General features: G+C 50.0%; 1 protein-coding gene across 7 annotated transcripts in view; it reads left to right on the top strand.

The window, feature by feature from the left end:
• The window catches only part of LOC140457032 (neurexin-2-like), a 1,330,437-nt gene that overhangs the window by 331,544 nt on the left and 972,416 nt on the right, over positions 1-26,477 (top strand). For all 7 annotated transcript variants that reach the window (XM_072550954.1, XM_072550952.1, XM_072550953.1 and 4 more), the window contains 2 exons: positions 14,502-14,883; positions 15,982-16,172. In XM_072550954.1, coding sequence (XP_072407055.1) covers positions 14,502-14,883; positions 15,982-16,172 — 573 coding nt within the window. The remainder of the gene's footprint in view (positions 1-14,501; positions 14,884-15,981; positions 16,173-26,477) is intronic.

Raw genomic sequence — 26,477 nt, 5'->3', positions numbered from 1 at the left:
CACCCTAACCTGCACATCCCTAGGCACTATGGGACAATTTAGCGTGGCCAATCCACCCTAACCTGCACATCCCTGGACACTATGGGACAATTTAGCACGGCCAATCCACCCTAACCTGCACATCCCTGGGCACTATGGGACAATTTAGCACGGCCAATCCACCCTAACCTGCACATCCCTGGACACTATGAGACAATTTAGCACGGCCAATCCACCCTAACCTGAACACCTTTGGACTGTGGGAGGACACCGGAGCACCCGGAGGAAACCCCACACAGACACGTGGGGAGAATGTACAAACTCCACACAGACAGTCACCCGAGGGTGGGATTGAACCCGGGTCTCTGGTGCTGTAAGACAGCAGTGCTAACCACTGAGCCACCATGTCGCCCCATCATAGAGATGCACAGCATGGAAACAGACCCTTCGGCCCTAGTCATCCATGCTAACTTAATCCAGTTGCATTTGCCAGCACTTAGATGCTGGGTCAGTGACTCAATTTAAGGAGGAGTTAGACAGATTTTTACCCTCCCTCAACCCCAGCGAATAGAGTCTGAGCTGATCCAGTCCGTCTTCGCTTGTCAGTCCTGCTGTTCCCAGGAGCAGGTGAGATGGAGGATGGAGCCGTGGTCCTGTCCGATGTCGGAACAGGGTCAGAGGGCCGAATGGCCTACTCCTGTTCCTGATCCCCGGGTTGCTACAGGGAAGCTGGAGGATCAGCCATCAGAGCATCAGAAATAGGAGCTGGGGTAGGCCATTTGGCTCATCGAGTCCGTCCTGCCACTCCAACATTCCTTGCATCCATCTTCCTGCCCCTCACCTTTGTTTTCCTCCCCCACCCCCCGCCTTCATCAGCCTTAAATCTACACAAGGGCTCTGCCCACGTCCCACCCACCCTGTCTGTGTCAGGGAGTTCCAAACCTCCGAGGGAAGAAATTCCTCCTCATCTCAGTTGTAAATTGCCCCCCCCCCTTTATTCTGAGACCATGCCCTCACTGTTCCCAGACTCTCCCCATGAGAGGGAAACACCCTCTCAGCATTGATCCTCAATGAGATCACCCCTCATCCTCCGAAACCCCAGTGGGGAGAGACCCAACCCGTTTAACCTCTGCTCATGAGACAGTCCCTCTGTACTGGGGACCATCCTGATGAACCACAATCATGTTGGAAGGGGAAGCAGACTCGAAGGGCCGAGTGGCCTTTAGCTGCTCTACATTTTGAGGCTGTAACCATTTCTATCAGCTCAGCCATCCCTCCAAACCTCTTCCTCCATTTGTACACCAACGGAGAGCTGTGTAAAGACAGCTCACAATGAGTCCCCACCTTTCAGCACTCCTTGCAAATCACTGGTTTTAAACCACGTGTTGTCTCACCTTAGTCCACAATTAAGAGGGGTGGCTCAGTGGTTAGCACTGCTGCCTCAGGGCACCAGGGACCCGGGTTCGATCCTACCCTCAGGCAACTGTCCGAAAGGAGTTTGCACACTCTCGTCTGTGTGGGGTTTCCTCCAAGTGCTCCAGTTTCCTCCCACAGTCCAAAGATGTGCAGGTTAGGGTGGATAGTCCATGTTAAATTGTCCCATAGTGTCCAGGGATGTATAGGTTAGGGTGGATTGGCCTTGCCCAGGGATGTGCAGGTTAGGGTGGATTGGCCTTGCCTAGGGATGTGCAGGTTAGGGTGGATTGGCTGTGCCCAGGGATGTGCAGGTTTGGGTGGATTGGCCGTGCCCAGGGATGTGCAGGTTAGTATGGATTAGCTGTGCCCAGGGATGTGCAGGTTAGGGTGGATTGGCCTTGCCCAGGGATGTGCAGGTTAGGGTGGATTGGCCTTGCCTAGGGATGTGCAGGTTAGGGTGGATTGGCTGTGCCCAGGGATGTGTACGTAAGGGTGGATTGGCCTTGCCCAGGGATGTGCAGGTTTGGGTGGATTGGCTGTGCCTAGGGATGTGCAGGTTAGGGTGGATTGGCCATGCTAAATTGTCACCGAGCGAAGTTGTCACTGGACTCTGACCTGGAGCGTCTTAAACATTTGTGCCAAATTCTACATTCAACACATGTAACGGCCCGAGAATAAAAATATTGTGTCCTCGTCATCACATGAACATGCAGGATCACAGCTTGACTTGCAAATTCTTGATCTGTTACCTCTGATGAACTGGGGTCGGCATGTACCTGAGATATGTGGAAAATTCCAGACTTATACTCAAAAATAGGTTGTCGGCTTTTCCGTGAGATTGACTTATGCTCTCGTCTGTCCGGTGTTTACAGAGGGACTGCAACACGCGAGCATCCAATGCTTTTGTGTCAGAGAGTCATAGGGATGTACAGTACGGAAGCAGACCCTTCGGTCCAACTCGTCCATGCTGACCCAGATATCCCAATCCAATCGAGTCCCAATTTGCCAGGGGCTGAGTGATCCCAACAGTGAGACATTCTTGGTGTTTGGTGGGGCCAGGGGGAGCAGGGCAGCAATGGGGGTGATGTAGATGAGGGATAAAGTTCTCAGCACCATTTGAAGAAACATTTCCTTGCCAAGCCGTGGCTGAAAACTTATCCCTGCGACATAGATTTGACTAAAACAGGAACCAATGGGTATCAGGGGCCAAACTCTCTACTGATTGGAGTCATACCTGGCAGATAGGACAATGGTTGTGGTTGTTGGAGGGTCAGTCATTTCAGCTCCAGGACATCTCTGCAGGGGTTCCTCAGGATAGTGTCCCAGGCCCAACCATCTTCAGCTGCTTCATCAATGACCTTCCCCTCCATCACAGGGTCAGAGATGGGGGATGTTCGCCAATGATTGCACATTGTTCAGCTCCATTCGCCGCTCCTCAGATACTGAAGCAGTCTGTGTTCAAATGTAACAAGGCTTGGACGATAGCATGTGGCAAGTAACATTCATGCCACACAAATGCCAGGCTGTGACCATCTCTAATAAGGGACAATCTAACCACCATCCTTCACAAAACTTACAATTACTTACCCACAATCAACACCCTGGGGGTTACCATTGACCAGAAATTCAACTGGACTCACCACATAAACACAGCAGCTACAGGAGCAGGTCAGAGGCTGGCAATCCAGCAGCAAGTAACTCACCTCCTGATTCTCTCCCAAAGCCTGTCCCACCATCGACAAGGCACAAGTCAGGAGGGTGAGGGAATACTCCCCAGTTGCCCCTAGATGCGGGGCAGCTCCAACAACACTCAAGAAGCTCGACACCGTCTGGGACAAAGCTCCTGTTTGATTGGCACACATCCCCAAACATCCCCCTCCCTCCACTCCCCGACACTCAGCAACAGCAGTGTGTGCCATCTACAAGATGCACTGCAGCAACTCCCTGAGGCTCCTCAGACAGCATCTTCCAAATCCATGCCCACTTCCATCTAGAAGGACAAGGGGCAGCAGATGGGAACAGGAAAATCAACGTTTTGGGCAAAAACCCTTCATCAGGAATCTTTTGCCCGAAACGTCAACTCTCCTCCTCGGATGCTGCCTGACCTGCTGTACTTTTCCAGGACCACACTCTCGACTCTGATCTCCAGCATCTGCAGTCCTCACTTTCGCCTGGATACATGGAACTCCACCTCCCCCTGCAAGTTCTCCTTCCGAGCCACTCCCCATCCCGACTTGGGAATATATCGGCCGTTCCTTCAGCATCGCTGGGTCAGAATCCTGGAATGCCCTCCCCTTGACAGTTTTGTTGGGGGAGCACCGACACTCAATGGACTGTAGCGGTAGAAGTTACTTTCTCAAGGGGCAATTAGGGATGGGACAATAAATGCTGGAGTCAGCCAGGAACGCCAGCATCCCACGAGTGAATAAATAAATAAAAAAGGACTATCACTGCCCGTGGAAGCTGTTCTGTAGCTTGAGGGACAGTGTGACTTGGCGAAAGTGTGTATTGCAGATGCTGGAAGTCAGAGTCTAGATTAGAGTGGTGCTGGAAAAGCACAGCAGGTCAGGCAGCATCTGAGGAGCAGGAAAATCAACATTTCGGGCGAGAGCCTGATTCATGATGAAGGGCTTTTGCCTGAGACATCGATTTTCCTGCTCCTCGGATGTTGCCTGACCTGCTGTGCTTTTCCAGCACCACTCTGATCTGGACAGTGTGACTTGCAGACACTGACTGGGAACTGGAAGCATATATAGATCTGGACTGGCCTCAATGAAGACTATTGTAGTAACTTGTGTTGGCAATGTGCAAAGCTCTGCCTAATGTGTTCCACATTGGAACCTTGAATCGGCCAATCCGGCCTGTTCTCTGCTGAGGGATGGTTACGCTGAATCAGATCCACGTTTGAGGTAAAACTATAAAATTATGAAGGGTATCGAGAAGACAGACCTAAGAGGATGTTTCCGCTGGAGGATGAAACTAGGACAGCGAGGGCATAGCCTCAAAATTAGGGGGAGCAGTGGGTTGTAAATTTTCTGCTCAGTGAAGTAGTTGATGCTACGTCAGTGAACGTTTTTAAAGCTACGATAGATTTTGTTTTTAACAATGAAGGAATTAACCGTGAGAGGGTGGGTTAAGTGGAGCTGAGTCCACAGAGAAGTCAGCCTGATCTTATTGAATGGTGGAGCAGGCTCTTGTGTAAAATGTGCAAAGTATTCTGGAGAGACTCGGCAGGTCTGGCAGTACCTGTGGAGAAAGAGAGAGAGATACAGAAAGAGAGAGAGGGAGAGACAGAGAGAGAGGGAGACAGACAGACAGACAGACCGAGAGAGACAGAAAGAGACAGAAAGAGCAATAGAGAGTGACAGACAGACAGAGAGAGTGAGACAGAAAGAGACAGAGAGAGAGTGACAGACAGAGTGACCGAGAGAGAGACAGACAGAGAGAGCTGGACAGGAAGAGAAAGAGAGAGACAGGCAGAGAGAGAGAGACAGACAGCGAGACAGAGACAGACAGAGAGGGAGAGAGAGACAGAAAGAGAGAGTGACAGAGAGAGAGAGAGAGAGAGATAAGGAGAGATGAGAGAGAGAGAGAGAAAGAAACAGAGTTAATGTTTTCAGTCCGATTTGAGTTACAATGCTTTGCCATTCCTCAATTCTTCTGAATTGAAAGCAAATCTAATAACCTTAAACATTTACCCTACCTGTTATAAACCCAACAGCATAAACATGCCTCCATCAAAACCTCAGGAGTTTGTCGTTGCCTGTTCCCTGACATACACTGGATTCAAGTCATTGTTCCAGAAGGACTTTCTGACCATTTTCAGAAAAAAACAAATCCTTTTGCAGAATTAACTAACAACGATCTGCGTCGACCTCAAAATGCAAGTTCCAGAAATGATATTGCAAAATATAAATGCCGTAAAATGTATAACTTGTTTTCATCATAAGACTGCATCATTTTAATGGGAACAGGTCCTGATTAGGAGCTGACCTTGTAAAACACCAATAATTGCCGGCTAGTTTACAATGGAATGGCCTATAGCTCTGTATTGAAGAGGTGCAGACCCGAGTCACTATACCATTCAATTTAATACAGTACTGACATTAGATTACTTACAGTGTGGAAACAGGCCCTTCGGCCCAACAAGTCCACACCGACCCGCCGAAGCGCAACCCACTCAGACCCATTCCCCTACACCTAACACCACAGGCAAGTTAGCATGGCCAGTTCACCTAACCTGCACATTTTTGGATTGTGGGAGGAAACCGGAGCACCCGGAGGAAACCCACGCAGACACGGGGAGAATGTGCAAACTCCACACAGAGAGTCGCCTGAGGCGGGAATTGAACCCAGGTCTCTGGCGCTGTGAGGCAGCAGTGCTAACCACTGTGCCGCCCACATGATCAGGCCATTCGGCTCACCAAGCCTGTGCCGTGTCCTAGCCCTTATTTACACCCGTCCAATTATTGCCCATAGGAGACAGCGAGGGCTGCAGATGCTGGAGATCAGAGTCAAGAGTGCGGTGCTGAAAAAGCACAGCAGGTCAGGCAGCACCCGAGGAGCAGGAGACTCAACATTTCGAGCATAAGCCCTTCATCAGGAATGAGGCAGGATGATTCATGAAATGTTGACTCTCCTGCTCCTCGGATGCTGCCTGACCTGCTGTGTTTTTCCAGTGCCAACCACTTCAAATGCCCATGCCCAGTTTCTGTTCGCCTCCTGTTCACATGTCTGTCAAGATGCGCCTTAAACGTTGCTGATGTGCCTGTTTCCACCACCTCCTGCATTCTGGCACCCTCTGTGTGAATGATTTTCCCTGCCCTGCTCCCCTAAACCTCCCCCCCTCACCTCACCCTCTTGTGGTTGACCCTTCTACCCTGGGGAGGAGGGCGAAGCCTCTGCCTATCTGCCCTCTATCATAAGTTTGCTGACCTCTATCAGGTCACTCCCCTCCCTCCCCCAGCCTCCGTCTTTCCAGCGAATGCAATCCGAGTTTATCCAACCTCACCCCATAACCAAAAACCCTCCAGACCAGGACTGGGGGCATTCTAGCGAAGTTTGCCGATGATACGATGTTAGGTGGACAGGCAGGTAGTACTGAGGAAGTGGGGAGGCTGCAGAAGGATCTAGACAGTTTGGGAGAGTGGTCCAGGAAATGGCTGATGGAATTCAATGTGAGCAAATGCGAGGTCTTGCACTTTGGAAAAAAGAATACAAGCATGGACGACTTTCTAAACGGTGACAAAATTCGTAATACAAAGGGATCTGGGAGTGCTCATCGAGGATTCTCTAAAGGTAAACATGCAGGTTGAGTCTGTGATTAAGAAAGCGAATGCAATGTTGTCTCTTATCTCAAGAGGGTTGGAATATAAAAGCAGAGATGTACTACTGAGACTTTATAAAGCTCTGGTTAGGCCCCATTTGGAGTACTGTGTCCAGTTTTGGTCCCCACACCTCAGGAAGGACATACTGGCACTGGAGAGTGTCCAGCAGAGAATCACATGGATGATCCCTGGAATGGTAGGCCTAACATAACGAGGAACGGCTGAGGATCCTGGGATTGTATTCATTGGAGTTTAGAAGATTAAGGGGAGATCTAATAGAAACTTACAAGATAATACATGGCTTGGAAAGGGTGGACGCAAGGAAATTGTTTCCATTAGGTGAGGAGACTAGGACCAGTGGACACAGCCTTAGAATTAGAGGAGGTAAATTCAGAACAGAAATGCGGAGACATTTCTTCAGCCAGAGAGTGGTGGGCCTGTGGAATTCATTGCCACGGAGTGCAGTGGAGGCCGGGACGCTAAATGTCTTCAAGGCAGAGATTGATAAATTCTTGATGTCACAAGGAATTAAGGGCTACGGGGTGAATGTGGGTAAGTGGAATTGAAATGCCCATCAGTCATGATTGAATGGTGGAGTGGACTCGATGGGCCGAATGGCCTTACTTCCACTCCTGTGTCTTATGGTCCTAACATCCTGGTAAACCTCCTCTGCACCCTCTCCACAGCCGCCTCCTGGTAGCGTGGCGATCAGAACTGCACGCAATATTCCAAATGTATTTTGTACACCTGTAACGTAACTTGCCAACTTTTATATTCGCTGGCCTGCACAATGAAGGCAAGCATGCTGGATACCTCCTTGACCACTTGTGTTGCCACTTTCAGGGACCTGTACACCCAGATCCCTCTGTATGTCAACGCTCCCAACGGTTTTGTCATTTATTGTATAAGTCGCAGCTGTATTTGATCTTCCACAATGCATCCCCTCGCATTTGTCTGGATTAAGCTCTCATCTGCCATTACTCTGCCCCGATCTGCAAACTATCTACATCCCTTCAACAATCCTAATCATTATCGGCAGCTCTGCCAATTATAGAGTCATAGCAATGTACAGCACGGAAACAGACCCTTCAGCCCAACTCATCCATGCTGACCAGATGTCCTAAGGTAATCTAGTCCCATTTGCTAGCAGATAGCCCATAGCCCACTCATATAAATGGACAGCACAGAAACAGACTCTTCAGCCCAACTCATCCATGCTGACCGTAGAGTCATAGAGCTGTGCAGCACTGAAACAAACCCTTTGGCCCACCTCCTCCATGCTGACCATAGAGTCATTGAGATGTACATCACGGAATCAGACCCTTCGGCCCAACTCGTCCGTGCCCACCAGATATCCTGACCTAATCTAGTCCCATTTGCCAGCACTTGGCCCATATCTGTCAAAACCTATCCTATTCATATACCCATCCAGATGCCTCTTAGATTCCGGTGTCATCCGCAAACGTACGAATCAGACCACCCAGATCAATTAAAGATATTTCAAACAAATACAATATATTTTTACACATTATGCAGCAATGACACAACACAGGCATTGACAGAGCGAAGGGAGAGGGACTGGAGACTTTTGGAAAGAGAGAGAGAGAGAGACAAACTGAGAAAGAGGTATTCAGTGAACGAGAGAAAGAGACAGAGTGAGAGAGAGAGAGACAGACTGTGATATACTTCAGCCTCCTTTCTCGTCTTTCATTCCTGACAATATGCTTAGGACATGGCCAACACGTATATATAACCTTTCACAGATAAATTAGAGTGACAAACAGAGCGTGATATATTATTTACAGTAATTACAACCCTCAAGACAGAACTAGACAACGAACATTTGCTTTGTTTCTGAGTCAAGGGCTTTAGTCAATCATTGCTCATTTGAACTTGGAGGATGCACAGTCTCCATTCTAAATTGTCTCATAGTGCCCAGGGATGTGCAGGTTAGGGTGGATTGGCCGTGCTAAATTGTCCCATAGTGTCCAGGGATGTGCAGGTTAGGGTGGATTGGCGGTGCTAAATTGTCCCATAGTGTCCAGGGATGTGCAGGTTAGGGTGGATTGGCCGTGCTAAATTGTCCCATAGTGCCCAGGGATGTGCAGGTTAGGGTGGATTGGCCGTGCTAAATTGTCCCATAGTGTCCAGGGATGTGCAGGTTAGGGTGGATTGGCCGTGCTAAATTGTCCCATAGTGCCCAGGGATGTGCAGGTTAGGGTGGATTGGCCGTGCTAAATTGTCCCATAGTATCCAGGGATGTGCAGGTTAGGGTGGATTGGCCGTGCTAAATTGTCCCATAGTGCCCAGGGATGTGCAGGTTAGGGTGGATTGGCCGTGCTAAATTGTCCCATAGTGCCCAGGGATGTGCAGGTTAGGGTGGATTGGCCGTGCTAAATTGTCCCATAGTGCCCAGCGATGTGCAGGTTAGGGTGGATTGGCCGTGCTAAATTGTCCCATAGTGTCCAGGGATGTGCAGGTTAGGGTGGATTGGCCGTGCTAAATTGTCCCATAGTGTCCAGGGATGTGCAGGTTAGGGTGGATTGGCCGTGCTAAATTGTCCCATAGTGTCCAGGGATGTGCAGGTTAGGGTGGATTGGCCGTGCTAAATTGTCCCATAGTGCCCAGGGATGTGCAGGTTAGGGTGGATTGGCCGTGCTAAATTGTCCCATAGTGCCCAGGGATGTGCAGGTTAGGGTGGATTGGCCGTGCTAAATTGTCCCATAGTGCCCAGGGATGTGCAGGTTAGGGTGGATTGGCCGTGCTAAATTGTCCCATAGTGCCCAGGGATGTGCAGGTTAGGGTGGATTGGCCGTGCTAAATTGTCCCATAGTGCCCAGGGATGTGCAGGTTAGGGTGGATTGGCCGTGCTAAATTGTCCCATAGTGCCCAGGGATGTGCAGGTTAGGGTGGATTGGCCGTGCTAAATTGTCCCATAGTGCCCAGGGATGTGCAGGTTAGGGTGGATTGGCCGTGCTAAATTGTCCCATAGTGCCCAGGGATGTGCAGGTTCGGGTGGATTGGCCGTGCTAAATTGTCGCATAGTGCCCAGGGATGTGCAGGTTCGGGTGGATTGGCCGTGCTAAATTGTCGCATAGTGCCCAGGGATGTGCAGGTTAGGGTGGATTGGCCGTGCTAAATTGTCCCATAGTGCCCAGGGATGTGCAGGTTAGGGTGGATTGGCCGTGCTAAATTGTCCCATAGTGCCCAGGGATGTGCAGGTTAGGGTGGATTGGCCGTGCTAAATTGTCCCATAGTGTCCAGGGATGTGCAGGTTAGGGTGGATTGGCCGTGCTAAATTGTCCCATAGTGTCCAGGGATGTGCAGGTTAGGGTGGATTGGCCGTGCTAAATTGTCCCATAGTGCCCAGGGATGTGCAGGTTCGGGTGGATTGGCCGTGCTAAATTGTCCCATAGTGCCCAGGGATGTGCAGTTTAGGGTGGATTGGCCGTGCTAAATTGTCCCATAGTGCCCAGGGATGTGCAGTTTAGGGTGGATTGGCCGTGCTAAATTGTCCCATAGTGCCCAGGGATGTGCAGTTTAGGGTGGATTGGCCGTGCTAAATTGTCCCATAGTGTCCAGGGATGTGCAGTTTAGGGTGGATTGGCCGTGCTAAATTGTCCCATAGTGCCCAGGGATGTGCAGTTTAGGGTGGATTGGCCGTGCTAAATTGTCCCATAGTGTCCAGGGATGTGCAGTTTAGGGTGGATTGACCGTGCTAAATTGTCCCATAGTGCCCAGGGATGTGCAGGTTAGGGTGGATTAGCCATGCTAAATTGCTCCATAATGTCTAGGGATGACATCTTTGGTTGCACACAGGAACACCTTATCGTCAGCATGTCATGCTTCAAGTGGTCCCAGATCAGATGTGGTCCGTGACCTCTCTATTCTCTGTTCACATGCTTCAGCTGTTACAATGATAGTATGAGGTCTGCCTCCAGAAGGCGCTGAAAGTGAGGCAGCTCATAACAAAGGCACAAGTTCTGGACTGCCATTTTCAGGAACCCTCTGGGCTCATGACTGTCCTTAAGGGAGGGGAAATTTGCTTTATTTACCCGGTATGTTCCCCAGAGAAGTGGGGGGGGCTCTGGATGAATCATTCAGTGATAATACACACCAGGACGTTGACTCCCCTCTCAGCGGGAGTGAAAGAAACAGGGTTAATGTTTCAATAGACAGTAGACAATAGATGCAGGAGTTGGCCATTCAGCCCTTCGAGCCTGCACCGCCATTCAATATGATCATGGCTGATCATTCCCAATCAGTATCCTGTTCCAGCCTTATCTCCATAACCCTTGACTCCACTATCTTTAAGAGCTCTATCCAATTCTTTCTTAAATGAATCCAGAGACTGGGCCTCCACTGCCCTCTGGGGCAGAGCATTCCACACAGCCACCACTCTCTGGGTGAAGTAGTTTCTCCTCATCTCTGTCCTAAATGGTCTACCCCGTATTTTTAAGTTGTGTCCTCTGGATCGGCACTCCCCCATCAGCGGAAACATGTTTCCAGCCTCCAGAGTGTCCAATCCTTTAATAATCTTATACGTCTCAATCAGATCCCCTCTCAGTCTTCTAAACTCAAGGGTATACAAGCCCAGTCGCTTCAGTCTTTCCATGTAAGGCAATCCTGCCATTCCAGGAATTGACCTCGTGAACCTACGCTGCACTCCCTCAATAGCCAGAATGTCTTTCCTCAAATTTGGAGACCAGAACTGTACACAGTACTCCAGGTGTGGTCTCACCAGGGCCCTGTACAGCTGCAGAAGCACCTCTTTGCTTCTATACTCAATTCCTCTTGTTATGAAGGCCAGCATGCTATTAGCCTTCTTCACGACCTGCTGTACCTGCATGCTTGCCTTCATTGACTGGTGGACAAGAACACCCAGATCTCTCTGAACAGCCCCTTTACCTAATTTGATACCATTGAGGTAGTAATCTGCCTTCCTGTTCTTGCCACCAAAGTGGATAACCAGACATTTATCCACATTAAACTGCATCTGCCATGCATCTGCCCACTCACCTAACTTGTCCAGGTCACCCTGTAATCTCCTAACATCCTCATCACATTTCACCCTACCACCCAGCTTTGTATCATCAGCAAATTTGCTAATGTTATTGCTGATACCATCTTCTATATCATTTACATATATTGTAAAAAGCTGCGGTCCCAGTACTGATCCCTGCGGTACCCCACTGGTCACTGCCTGCCATTCCGAAATGGAGCCGTTTATCACTACCCTTTGTTTCCTATTAGCCAACCAATTCTCTATCCAATCTAGTACTTTGCCCCCAATACCGTGCGCCCTAATTTTACTCACTAACCTCTTGTGTGGGACTTTATCAAAAGCTTTCTGAAAGTCCAGGTACACTACATCCACTGGATCTCCCTCGTCCATCTTCCGAGTTACATCCTCAAAAAATTCAAGAAGATTAGTCAAGCATGATTTCCCCTTCATAAATCCGTGCTGACTCTGTCCTATCCTGTTACTATTATCCAGATGTGCCGTAATTTCATCCTTTATAATAGACTCCAGCATCTTTCCCACCACTGAGGTCAGACTAACTGGTCTATAATTTCCTGCTTTCTCCTGCCCACCCTTCTTAAAAAGTGGCACAACATTAGCCGCCCTCCAATCCTCAGGAACCGACCCCGATTCTATTGAACTCTGGAAAATAATCACCAGCGCATCCACGATTTCCCGAGCCACCTCCTTCAGTACTCTGGGATGTAGACCATCAGGTTCCGGAGACTTATCCACCTTCAGACCTAACAGTCTCTCCAACACCAAATCCTGGCAAATATAAATTCCCTTAAGTTCAGGTCCTTCAGCCACTGTTACCTCAGGGAGATTGCTTGTGTCTTCCCCAGTGAACACAGATCTGAAGTACCCATTTAATTCCTCGGCCATTTCTTTGTTCCCAGTAATATATTCCCCTGTTTCTGTCTTCAAGGGCCCAATTTTTGTCCTAACCATTTTTTTGCCTTGGACATACCTAAAAAAAGCTTTTACTGTCCTCCTTTATATTCTTGGCCAGTTTACCTTCGTACCTCATTTTTTCTCTGCGTATTTCCTTCTTACTAATCCTCTGTTGTTCTTTAAAAGCTTCCCAGTCCTCAGTTTTCCCACTTATCTTCGCTAAGTTATACTTTTTCTCTTTTAACTTTATATGTTTCTTTACTTCCCTCGTCAGCCACGGCCGCCCATGTCTCCTCCTGGGATCTTTCTTCCTTTTAGGAATGAACTGATCCTGCAACTTCTGCATTATACACAGAAATATCCGCCATTGTTCCTCCACGGTCTTCCCTGTTAAGGTATTGCACCATTGAACTTTGGCCAGTTGCTCCCTCATAGCTCCATATTTCCCTTTATTCAACTGAAATATTGTCACTTCCGATTGTACCCACTCCCTCTCAAATTGCAGATTGAAGCTTATTGTATTATGGTCACTACTTCCCAATGGCTCCTTCACTTCGAGGTCACTGACCAATTCTGGTTCGTTACACAATACCAGATCCAGAATCGCCTTATCCCTGGTCGGCTCCAGCACCAGCTGCTCTAAAAATCCATCTCTGAGGCACTCCACAAAGTCTCTTTCTTGAGGCCCGATACCATCCTGATTCTCCCAGTCTACCTGCATGTTGAAATCCCCCATAACAACTATAGTAACATCTTTGCGACAAGCCAATTTCAGCTCCTGATTCAACTTACATCCGACATCCAGACTACTGTTTGGGGGCCTGTAGATGACTCCCATGAGGGTCTTTTTACCCTTAGTGTTTCGAAGCTCTATCCACACTGACTCTACATCCCCTGACTCTAGGTCCCCCCGCGCAAGGGACTGAATATCCTCCCTTACCAACAAGGCCACCCCACCCCCTCTGCCCGTCAGTCTGTCCTTACGATAGTTTCAACTTCAGCTTGGCCCTTCATCAGAACCCGAGATAGTCAAGAAACGTTCTGCAGAAGAGTCATCATTGACTCGAAACGTTAACTCGGTCCATCTCTCTGTCTCTCTCCGTCTGTCTCTTTCTCTCTCTCTCTCTTTCTTTCTTTCTGTGTCTGTCTTTCTCTATCTCTCTTTCTCTTTCGCTCTCTGTCTTTCTCTCCCTCTCTGTCCTCACCCTGACCCTCCCTCCCTCTCTCTCTCTCTCCCCCCCCCGTCTCTCCCTCCCTCTCTCTCTTTCTGGTGCTCTCTCTCTGACAAACAGGCGGTTGTGTGTGGGTGATGAGTGACAGGTGACAGATGACAGGTGATGGGTGATGGCTGTGTGTGGGTGACAGTTGATGGATGATGGGTGACGGGTGATGGTTGGTTGGTGGTGGTGGTGTGTGAGTGATGGTTGATCGGTGACGGGGATGGGTAATGGGTGATTGTTGTGTGTGAGTGATGGGTGACGGGTGATGGTTGATTGGTGATGGTTGTGTGTGAGTGATGGGTGACGGGTGATGGGTGATGGTTGTTGGATGATGGGTGTGTGTGAGTGAACGGTTGATCGGTGTTGGGGATGGGTGACAGTTGATGGATGATGGGTGACGGGTGATGGTTGTGTGTGAGTGATGGGTGACGGGTGATGGGTGACAGTTGATGGGTGATGGGTGACAGTTGATGGGTGATGGGTGACAGTTGATGGGTGATGGTTGATGGGCGATGGTTGTGTGTGAGTGACGGTTGATCGGTGACAGGGATGGGTGACGGGTGATGGTTGACATTTGATGTGTGATGGGTGACGGTGGGCATTCCCCGGTGTGACCCTCCGTTCTCCTCCTGCCGTCTCCAGGGCAGATGGCCGGTGACCACACGCGGCTGGAGTTTCACAACATCGAGACGGGCATCATGACGGAGAAGCGGTTCATCGCGATGGTGCCATCCAACTTCATCGGGCACCTGCAGAGCCTGCGCTTCAATGGCATGGACTACCTGGACCTGTGCAAGAACGGGGACATCAGCTACTGTGAGCTCAACGCCTTTTTTGGCATGCGGGACATCATCGCTGACCCGGTCACCTTCAAGACCAAGTCCAGCTACCTTGCTCTGGCCACTCTACAGGCCTACACCTCCATGCACCTCTTCCTGCAGTTCAAAACCACTGCCATTGACGGCCTCATTCTCTACAACAGCGGGGACGGCAACGACTTCATCGTCCTGGAGCTCGTCAAGGGGTGAGTGTCCAATGCCACGTGACTCCCTGCCAACACCTCCCTGGAATCCCCACCCACCCTCCGGAAGAGGCATGGTGAAAGCTCCCTGCCCCCATGTGACTCCTTACCACTGCTTTCAAAGAATGCCAACTACCTCCTCCCATCTAGGGCTATGCCAAAGCCCTCCCTGTCCCCCCCCCAGGTGACTCCCTACCACTTCCTTCTGAGAATCTCACCCCCCTCTCCCTGGACCCCGGGCCATGTCAAAGCTTCCCCTTAAGGCCCCACGTGACTCTTTACCAACACCCGCCCCACTGGACTATGGCAAAGCTCTGTGTTTGGACCCCACGTGACTCCTGGGAGTCCCACCTCCACTTGCACCCCGGGGCCATGCCAAAACCTGGCTGGGTGGAGTGCCCAAGTGACTCCTTCCCAAAACCCCACCACTCTCCCTACCACCAACCAAGAAGCCCATCCTTCAGACCCCGCAGTCAAACCTCCTCACTCTGGCCCTACATGACTCCTTCCTAATCTCCCAACCAACCGAGAAGCCCATCCTTCAGATCCCACAGTCAAACCTCCTCACTCTGACCCTACGTAACTCCTTCCCAACTCCCCACCAACTGAGCATCTCATCCCCTCAGGCCATACTCAAGCATCCTCACTCTGGTCCTACTTAACTCCTTCCCAACTCCCTTCATACTGAGAATGACCACTCCCAGGCCACGACAAAACGCTCCCCCACTTGGGGCACCACGAGACACCTGACCTGGTGCATCCCACCCACCCCACCAGGAATCCCCACCCCAGGGTGTGTGTCGAATTCTCCCCTGGCCTTACAGAGGGTGGGGACGGGGGAAATCGAGGGGTACGATCCAGGGTGAGGGGAATGGGTTACCCTTTGGTGTGGCCTAGTTGGGCCGAAGGGCCTGTTTCCACACGGTGGGGAATTGATGAGGGGCGCGGGGAGGCGGGGTGGGGAATGGAGTCGTTGGCAGTGGAAGGGGAGTGGGGTCGTGGGGGTGTGGCCCATCGTCCATCCAAGACCCTGAAGCACTCACTCCCCCTCTCTCTTCCCCCCTCCCCCCTCCCCCCACCCTTCTCTCTCTCCCCCCGCAGCTACCTCCACTATGTTTTCGACCTGGGCAATGGGCCGTCCCTGATGAAGGGCAACTCGGAGAAGCCCCTCAACGACAACCAGTGGCATAACGTGATGGTATCCCGTGACCCCAACAACGTCCACACCCTCAAGATTGACTCCAGGACGGTCACCCAGCATTCGAACGGCGCCCGCAACCTGGACCTCAAGGGTACGTTCTGGCGGGGGGGGGGGGGGGGGGGGGTGGGGGCGCTCAGGGAGGGGGTTGGGAGGCAAAGAAGTGCAAGGTTGGGGGTGAGTAAGGAGCTGCCCACTCCCTCGCCTGTGTTGACGAGGACGTAGCAGGATCTCCTCCCTCTCTCCGCCAACAGGTGCCCTTTCAGGGTCGGAGTTTGATCCTGCCCCCTGATTGACTGAACCCCCACCCCCTCGCCAAGACCTTTCCCTTCTTCTTGGAATATAGGTCCCCTTCCCCCCCCTTAGCGGGCCAGTGTCTGTCTTCCCACTCCTCCCCCCCCTCCTCGCTGTGCCCAGTCTGAGGGCCCAGACAGGACCTTCCATCTTCACATTTCTCGGCTGCCCCCCCCCCCCCCCCACTGCCGTCCCCATTGTTGAAATCCAACTCAAGTGTCCATGTCGAGGGGTCAGCGTCCAGAGAAACACTCAGTCCTTCTCGAGTGTTGTTAGTGCTGCCTCCCCCTCCCCCATCTAAGGGCACAGAGGGAGGCTTCCCCCACACTGCAGGCATATGCCTTGATGACAGTGCGGGGTCTGAGAGAGGGATTCTGGAGGTGAGTTACTCACTGAAGGATTCCCAGGCTGTAACCTGTTCTTGTGGTTTACAGTGGTATCTATATGGTGACTCAAGTTGAGCTTCTGGTCAATGGTAACTCCCAGAATGTTGACAATAGGGGAATTCAGTGATGGTAACACCATTGAATGTCAAGGGGGTGATGGTTAGATTCAGTGATGGTAACACCATTGAATGTCAAGGGGGCGATGGTTAGATTCAGTGATGGTAACACCATTGAATGTCAAGGGGGCGATGGTTAGATTCAGTGATGGTAACACCATTGAATGTCAAGGGGGTGATGGTTAGATTCAGTGATGGGAACACCATTGAATGTCAAGGGGCGATGGTTAGATTCAGTGATGGGAACACCATTGAATGTCAAGGGAGATGGTTAGATTCAGTGATGGGAACACCATTGAATGTCAAGGGAGATGGTTAGATTCAGTGATGGTAACACCATTGAATGTCAAGGGGCGATGGTTAGATTCAGTGATGGGAACACCATTGAATATCAAGGGAGATGGTTAGATTCAGTGATGGTAACACCATTGAATGTCAAGGGAGATGGTTAGATTCAGTGATGGGAACACCATTGAATGTCAAGGGAGATGGTTAGATTCAGTGATGGGAACACCATTGAATGTCAAGGGAGATGGTTAGATTCAGTGATGGGAACACCATTGAATGTCAAGGGAGATGGTTAGATTCAGTGATGGGAACACCATTGAATGTCAAGGGAGATGGTTAGATTCAGTGATGGGAACACCATTGAATGTCAAGGGAGATGGTTAGATTCAGTGATGGGAACACCATTGAATGTCAAGGGAGATGGTTAGATTCAGTGATGGGAACACCATTGAATGTCAAGGGAGATGGTTAGATTCAGTGATGGTAACACCATTGAATGTCAAGGGGATGATGGTTAGATTCAGTGATGGTAACACCATTGAATGTCAAGGGTCGATGGTTAGATTGTCTCTTATTGGAGAAGCTGGTCCTGTGTCTTGACCCTTTGTTGTTGGAAAGGGAATGTAGGCCCCACAGAGATTACTGAACCGAGAGGACGTGGCTTCCTTTGATCTTAATGAAGGCAGCCTGCAGTACAGCAAGGAACCAGCAGAGGGAAATGTTTACCTGCAGATGGAGCCCACAGCTGTCAGAGGACAAAACAAACATAAATTAAACCAATCAGGCTTCTCGTTTCTGTTCATCAGCTGGTACTTCAGTTTATTTCACTGTTCTGTCCATTAAATTCAGGGATTAAGGACCTTTGGTTGGAACACATCCCTACAAATCTGAAAAATAGCCCATCAAACGCTCCCCAGGACATGGTCAGCATGGGGTTAGATACAGAGTAAAGCTCCCTCTACACTGTCCCCCATCAAACGCTCCCCAGGACATGGACAGCATGGGGTTAGATACAGAGTAAAGCTCCCTCTACACTGTCCCCCATCAAACACTCCCCAGGACATGGACAGCATGGGGTTAGATACAGAGTAAAGCTCCCTCTACACTGTCCCCCCATCAAACACTCCCCAGGACAGGGACAGCACGGGGTTAGATACAGAGTAAAGCTCCCTCTACACTGTCCCCCATCAAACACTCCCCAGGACTGGGACAGCACGGGGTTAGATATAGAGTAAAGCTCCCTCTACACTGTCCACCCATCAAACACTCCCCAGGACAGGGACAGCACGGGGTTAGATACAGAGTAAAGCTCCCTCTACACTGTCCCCCATCAAACACTCCCCAGGACAGGGACAGCACGGGGTTAGATACAGAGTAAAGCTCCCTCTACACTGTCCCCCCATCAAACACTCCCCTGGACAGGGACAGCATAGGGTTAGATACAGAGTAAAGCTCCCTCTACACTGTCCCCCCATCAAACATTCCCCAGGACTGGGACAGCACGGGGTTAGATACAGAGTAAAGCTTCCTCTACACTGTCCCCCATCAAACACTCCCCAGGACAGAGACAGCACGGGGTTAGATACAGAGTAAAGCTTCCTCTACACTGTCCCCCATCAAACACTCCCCAGGACAGAGACAGCACGGGGTTAGATACAGAGTAAAGCTCCCTCTACACTGTCCTCCATCAAACACTCCCCAGGACAGGGACAGCACGGGGTTAGATACAGAGTAAAGCTCCTTCTACACTGTCCCCCCATCAAACACTCCCCAGGACAGGGACAGCACGGCGTTAGATACAGAGTAAAGCTCCCTCTACACTGTACCCCATCAAACACTCCCCCGGACATGGTCAGCATGGGGTTAGATACAGAGTAAAGCTCCCTCTACACTGTCCCCCATCAAACACTCCCCAGGACAGGGACAGCACGGGGTTAGATACAGAGTAAAGCTCCCTCTACACTGTCCCCCATCAAACACTCCCCAGGACAGAGACAGCACGGGGTTAGATACAGAGTAAAGCTCCCTCTACACTGTCCCCCATCAAACACTCCCCAGGACAGGGACAGCACGGGGTTAGATACAGAGTAAAGCTCCCTCTACACTGTCCCCCATCAAACACTCCCCAGGACAGGGACAGCACGGGGTTAGATACAGAGTAAAGCTCGCTCTACACTGTCCCCCATCAAACACTCCCCAGGACAGGGACAGCATGGGGTTAGATACAGAGTAAAGCTCCCTCTACACTGTCCCCCATCAAACACTCCCCAGGACAGGGACAGCACGGGGTTAGATACAGAGTAAAGCTCTCTCTACACTGTCCCCCATCAAACACTCCCCAGGACAGGGACAGCATGGAGTTAGATACAGAGTAAAGCTCTCTCTACACTGTCCCCCATCAAACACTCCCCAGGACAGGGACAGCATGGAGTTAGATACAGAGTAAAGCTCCCTCTACACTGTCCCCCATCAAACACTCCCCAGGACAGGGACAACACGGGGTTAGATACAGAGTAAAGCTGCGACAGGTTGGATTGTGAGCTGCCTCATGTTGTCGTGAACATGATGTTGGATTGCATGTGCCTCAGAGACCAACAGCTCGGCCATCAACCCACCCCTTGTGACCTTCAGGAGAAGGAACCTGCTGGATTAGCTGAACAATCAACCCTATGTCAGCAAGTCAGGTCTAGTGTTTAACAGTGTAAGGACACCGTCCCCTGAGAGTAGGAGAATGCGCAAATTAGGATCAGGAATGTTCGATTAACCCCCTCAATATCGCTCTGCGCTCAACAAGGTAACGGAGTGTAACCTCAGATCCCATGTACACCACACTCCTTTCCTGATGAGATTCCAACTGTCTTTTGTTTAAGAATAGACTTTGCTTCCATCATCTTTTCAGGGGAGACTCCAAAGTCTTACAATCTACACAAGGAGAACGTTCTCCTCGTCTCTGTTTTAAAAGGGTGCCCTGTATTTTCAAACCGGTCAGCCCTCATTCTAGATTTTCCCACAATATCCTCTCCATATTGTTATGGACTAGGCCAAACCCCGTCAAAATATTTCAAGAGGGGAGCTGGGACCCTAACTTTTTCTTAAGATGCAATTTGACCAGTACGTCCACTTGACGTTCAACTAAACACAATTTATTCAAATGCTGTAGTTAAAATGCAACAAAATAAGGAAGAACTTGGAATAACTTAACTCGATTGGAAAACTTAATCGAATGACAGATGCAGCACAATAACTAATTAACTGGTTCAATTTGGTAACATCCCATGTACACTTCCCCCCCCCCCCCGCCCTTGGGGAGAACAAAAGGCAAATTCAGTAAAGCCAGACCTCGTCTAACATGTCATCCAGCAGTCGAGAGTGTGGCACTGGAAAAGCACAGCAGGCCAGGCAGCATCCGAGGAGCAGGAAAATTGACGTTTCAGGCCTAAGCCCTTCATCTATAACCCAGCAGCCCAGAAAGAAAATTTACAACTTTTGTCTGTAATTGAGAGAGTGAAAAATAAGCTTCCACTTGTTCAAGACCCCAACAGCAACTGAAAGCGAAAGATCCCTGGTTCTGTGGCTGGGATCATAACCACACCCAGCTGGGCTGCTTCTATTGTTCCAGCCTTTCATTAAAAACTGAACAACCCAGGCTTCACAAGTTATTCATCTTCTCATTGACTGCTCATCACCTGTCCCCGATCAGAAATCGAGACAAACTTACCTGCCTGAAAACTGTGGCACCTTCACAACATCCATCCAATCAAAAACACCCATCATTCTGGAGATCTGATTTCACAAACTGGAGATTTTTGGTGTTTCCTGTGGTAGCCATCAATTGTGCCATGTTCCTTCTCTCTGAATCTAATCTTGAATTCTCTTCCTCTCTTCATTTACCTTTCAATGCACTTGGATTCAGTCTTTGTCTATCACTTTACGGTCTGAGAGATGTACAGCACAGAAACAGACCCTTCGGTCCAACTCGTCCATGCCGACCAGATATCCCAACCTAATCTAGTCCTATTTACCAGCGCCCGGCCCGTATCCCTCTGAACCCTTCCTATTCATATTCCCATCCAAATGCCTTTTAAATGTTGTAATTGTACCAACTTCCTCTGGCAGCTCATTCCATACACGCACCACCCTCTGCGTGAAAATGATACCCCTTAGGTCCCTTCTAAAATCTTTCCCCTCTCATCTTAAACCTATGCCCTCTCGTTCTGGACTCTCCCACCCCAGGGAAATAGACATCACCTTGCCTATTTACTCTATCCATGCCTCTCACGATTTTATAAACCTCTATAAGGTCACCCCTCAACCTCCGATGCTCCAGGGAAAACAGCCCAAGCCTATTCAGCCTCTCCCTGTAGCTCAAACCTTCCAACCCTGGCAACATCCTTGTAAATCTTTTCTGAACCCTTTCAAGTGTCACATCCTTCCTGTAGCAGGGAGATCAGAATTGCACGCAATATTCCAAAAGTGGCCTAACCAACGTCCTGTACAGCCGCAACATGACCTCCCAACTCCTGTACTCAATGCACTGACCAATAAAAGAAAGCAAACCAAACACCTTCTTCACTATCCTATCTACCTGGGACTCCACTTTCAAGGAACAATATACCTCTACCCCGAGGTCTCTTTGTTCAGCAACACTTCCCAGGTCCTTACCATTAAGTGTATTAGTCCTGCCCCGCCCTTTCCAAAATGCAGCACCTCACATTTATCTAAATTAGACTCCATCTGCCACTCCTTGGCCTGTCTGACCAAGGTCCCGTTGTAATCTGAGGTAACCTTCTTCACTGTCCACTACACCTCCAATTTTGGTGTCACCTGCAAACTGACTAACCCAATTCCCCCTCTGTTCACATCCAAACCATTTAGGCCTCCTGTTTATTTGTCAATCCCCAGGCCACGGTGCTGATGGGGATAGACTCCTTGTGTTGTACAACAATGTGCCAATGTCCTGATGGCCTTTTTGCCTTTGACTGTGAGTCTTTTATTGACACATTTCCAACGGCGTTGCAATGTGAAATATTTAGGAGAGGCAGAGATATGGGAGAGAGCGAGAGAGAGAGAAAATGAGAGACTGAAGGACAGAAAGAAAGAGAGAGAGAAATGAAAGGAAATTAAAAACGAAAGAGGGAGAGTGAAACCGAGGGAAAAAAAGAGAGAAAGGGGAAATGAAAGAAATGAAGAGGAGGAAGAAGGAGGAATAGAGTGAGCAGAGGAAATGAAGAGAAAGAGAGTGAAAGAGGAAGGAGGAAGAGAGTGAGAAAGAGAGAAAGAGAAAGAAGCAGGGATGAGAGAAACAGATAAAGGAAGGGACAAAGAAAACGGTGGAGAGAGAAAGAGAAAAAGTTTTTTTTAAAAGAGAGAAAGAAGAGAGAGAAAAGAAGACAGAAAATGAAAGAAAATGAGGAATGGAGAGCGAGAAAGAGGAAAAGAAGGAGAGAAAGAGACGGGCGAGAGAAAGAGAGTGAGAGGAAAGGATAAAGAGAAGAAAACAGAAAAAAAAACAAGAGAAAAAGATATAAGCAAATGAGGGGAAAAGAGAGGGATAAAGGAAAAGAAAGTGAGAAAGAGAAAAGGGGAATAGAGAGATAGAAAAATGGGAGATGGGAGAAAGAGAAGCAGAAGGAAGCTGAAAAGAGAGATAAAAGGCAGAAATAGAATGAGCAATTAGAATATCAGGTGGCTGTTCTTGACCAGCACAGACCTGATGGGCCGAAGGGCCTTTATCTTGTCCTGTAGATTTCTATGATTGGGTAAGGAAAGGAGAGAGACTGAGAGTAAGACGAGAAATAAAGAGGAGACAGAGAGGGAAGGGAGGAATGAGAAAAGGAGGGGGTTTGAAGGAAGGCCGAGAGAAGGCCTGAAGATGGGCAGCATGCCCTTTGGCTGGTGTGTTCGGTTTCACCATGTTCCCATCAGTGATGCCCTCTGATACGTGCTCAGTGACTGCCTGTGCCCTGGGGCTGGATTACAGGCTACTGACAGAGTCAGTAATATAACTGGGACATCATCGCTCCCCTGCCCCACTCCTCCCACTGTCTAATATCAGACCGAATTATAACACCATCAGATATAGGAGCACAATGAGGCCATTCGGCCCATCGAGTCTGCTCCGCCAATTGATGATAAGTTTCTCAACCCCATTCTCCCCATCACCCTCGCTCTCCCTCACCAATCAGGACCCCATCTCTCACTGTCTCAGTGACTCCCCCTCCACAGCCCTCTGTGACAATCAGTCCCACAGACTCTTCCGCCCTTCCCCCCCCCCAACGGCTGGAGAAATTCCTCCCCATCTCAGTCCCTTCTCTCTGAGGCTGTCCCCTCGGGTCCCTGTCCCTCCTAAACATCTTCCCCACGCCCACTCTACCCAGGTCCCTCAGTATTCTGGAAGTTTCAATCAGATTCCCCCCCCCCCCCATCCTTCTAAACCCATCGAGTACAGACCCAGAGTCCTCAACCGCTCCTCATATGACAAGCCCCTCATCCCTGGGATCGTTCTTGTAAATCTCCTCTGGACGCCCCCCCTCTCCAGGGCCAGCAACATCCTTCCTTAGACACAGGGCCCGAAACTGCTCACGATATTCCCAATGTGGTCTGACCAGAGCCTTATAGAGCCTCAGCAGCACATCCCTGCTCTAGCCCTCTCGGAAATGAACACTAACGTCACACTTGCCTTCCTGACTGAGCCTGCGTGTTAAACTGAAGAGGATCCTGAACCCGGACTCCCAAGTCCCTTTGTGCCTCAGATTTCCGAAGCCTTTCTCTGTGTGGAAAATAGTCCGCGCTTCTCTTCTTCCTACCAAAGTGTTCGGCACGCTACAAGATCAGGCCAATCAGCCCGACATCTCGCCTTTATAAACGATTCCTCCAACTCCTATCTCCTCTCTCTGCTTCACTTCAAGCTCTACCCTCACCACCGACAGCTCCCCCAACCAGAAATGGGATCACCCTGTTCAGTTGGTGCTGACCCTGATTTGTACTGGCCTTACTAGGATTCACCAATCGATGCCCAATTCATTGAGCTCATTCTCCTTGACCAATAAGTCCCTGGGGTTCCTGGGTCAGTCTCCCTACCACCCTACACAGTAGGGTGACCGTCTGTTATGGGAGTTCCTGAATTTGCCTTTCGCCTCTCTGTCCACTCGATCAATAACATTTGAACATCTTTCAGACCTCGGTCAGGTCTCTCTGCAAAATGTGGGGTTTCCGGGTGCAGGTTAGAGCAGCGTGGCCATGCTCAGTTGCTCGTGGAATCCAGACTAGGTGGGTTAGCCTTGGGAAACCAAGGGTTACAGGGATAAGGTAGAGGGGTGGGTCAAGGTGAGATGCTCTTTGGAGGATTGGTGTGGGCTCGATGGGCCAAATAGCCTGATTCCACATTGTTAGGATTCTGTGATTCTCTGATAGATCAGGGCTGTATCCTCTCCTGGACAGATCTCAAGGGGAGTTGGCTTGGTGGGTTTGCAGAGCATGTTCACTGTTGTGGTGGAATCTACACTTGGGTCATTGTGTGAGTGTGTGAGAGAGTGTCAATGTGTGTGTGAGTTTGTAAGTATGAGTGTGTGAATGTGTGTGTGTATGTATGGGTGTGTGAGTGTGTGTGTGTGAGAGTGTGTGTGAGAGATGAGTGTGTGAGAGAGTGTGTATGAATGTGTGAAAGTGTGTCAATGTGTGTGTGAGTTTGAGTATGAGTGTGTGAATGTGTGTGTGTATGTGTGAGAGTGTGTGAATGCGTGTGACTGTGTGTGAATGCGTGTATGTGTGTGTATGTGTGTGAGAGTGTGTGAGTATGCGTGTGTGTATGAGAGAGTGTGTGAGTATGCGCGTGTGTATGAGTTGGTGTGTTGGTCTGTGAGTGTGAGAGTGTGTGTCTGAGAGACTGTGTGTGAGAGAGAGAGTGAGTGTGTGTTTGTGTGTGTGTGAGAGTGAGCGTGTATTGAACTCAAAACTGCAGATCGAAACATCTTGGTATTTCTCAGAGTCAGTGATCGATTGTTCACTCTGCCTCGTTAGTTCTGAACTGAAGTGGAACAGCCAGCTGCAGAGCCAAGTGGCTGGAATGTGAGGACACCACTATTACCCTCCCCTCGCCCCCTTGGACTGGCTCAGACATGCTTCACCTGGCACACCAGATTAACCCATGAGCCAGAGAGAGAGAGAAGGTGTGTGTGTGAGAGAGAGTGAGTGAGTGGGTGAGAGAGAGAGAGAGTGGGTGAGAGAGAGAGTGGGTGAGAGAGAGAGTGGGTGAGAGAGAGGGTGAGAGAGTGGGTGAGACAGTGAGAGAGAGAGAGAGAGAGAGAGAGTGAGTGAGTGAGAGAGAGAGAGTGAGGGAGCCAGAGAGAGACAGTGAGTGAGTGAGAGAGAGAGTGGGTGAGAGAGAGAGTGGGTGAGAGAGAGGGTGAGAGAGTGGGTGAGACAGTGAGAGAGAGAGAGAGAGAGAGAGAGAGAGAGTGAGTGAGTGAGAGAGAGAGAGTGAGGGAGCCAGAGAGAGACAGTGAGTGAGTGAGAGAGAGAGAGTGAGGGAGAGAGAGAGAGAGAGAGACAGGGAGAGAGGGAGGGGGAGAAAAGCATCTAGGATATCGACCAAACTGAGCAGGGGGCCATGCACATTCACAGAACGGTTACAGTGCTGTAAGAGGCTGCTGAGCCCATCTACCTACCTGTGTTCTATTCTCTGGAGCCAATATCCTGCCTCTTGCCCCACATCCCTGTGCACCACGACCGTCCAAATTGCCACCCAATCCCCATCTCCCTCCTGAATACCTCTGTTCAACCCACCCTCACCGACAACTCCAGGCAGGGACGCCCGGTTCCAATACCGGGAACTGAAGGGAGGCCAGGACGACTCTGGGTGGAGCGGGTTGGGTGGGGGTGGAGAGGACTTGACCCAGCATTCGCCAAGACCGTGGCTGATCTGTGTGCGCCCCTCTGTATTCCTGCCTCACAGACATCAGAACCAGGGTCATGGAGTAGACCATTGCTGATGAAGGGATTAGGCCAGAAACGTTGCCTCTCCTGCTCCTCGGATGCTGTGCTTTTCCAGCACCACACTTTCGACTCTGATCTCCAGCATCTGACCCCTTTGAGCCTGCCCCGCTATTCAATAAGATTGTGGCTGATCATTCCATGGTCTCGGCTGCACTCACCTGCCCTCCCTCCTTAACTCCTTTACTGTTCAGAAATCTATCTTTCTTCATCTTAAAGACATTCGACGAGGTAGCCTCAACTGGGCCGGGAATTCCACAGCTTCGCAACACGTTGGTTGGGAAAGTTTCTCCTCAGCTCAGTCCGAAATCTGCTCCCCTTTTT

Source organism: Chiloscyllium punctatum, chromosome 31 (genome assembly GCF_047496795.1).
Source record: "Chiloscyllium punctatum isolate Juve2018m chromosome 31, sChiPun1.3, whole genome shotgun sequence".
Taxonomy (NCBI): domain Eukaryota; kingdom Metazoa; phylum Chordata; class Chondrichthyes; order Orectolobiformes; family Hemiscylliidae; genus Chiloscyllium; species Chiloscyllium punctatum.
The sequence above is the reverse complement of the archived record's forward strand: the minus strand, read 5'-3'. Positions and strand labels throughout refer to the sequence as shown.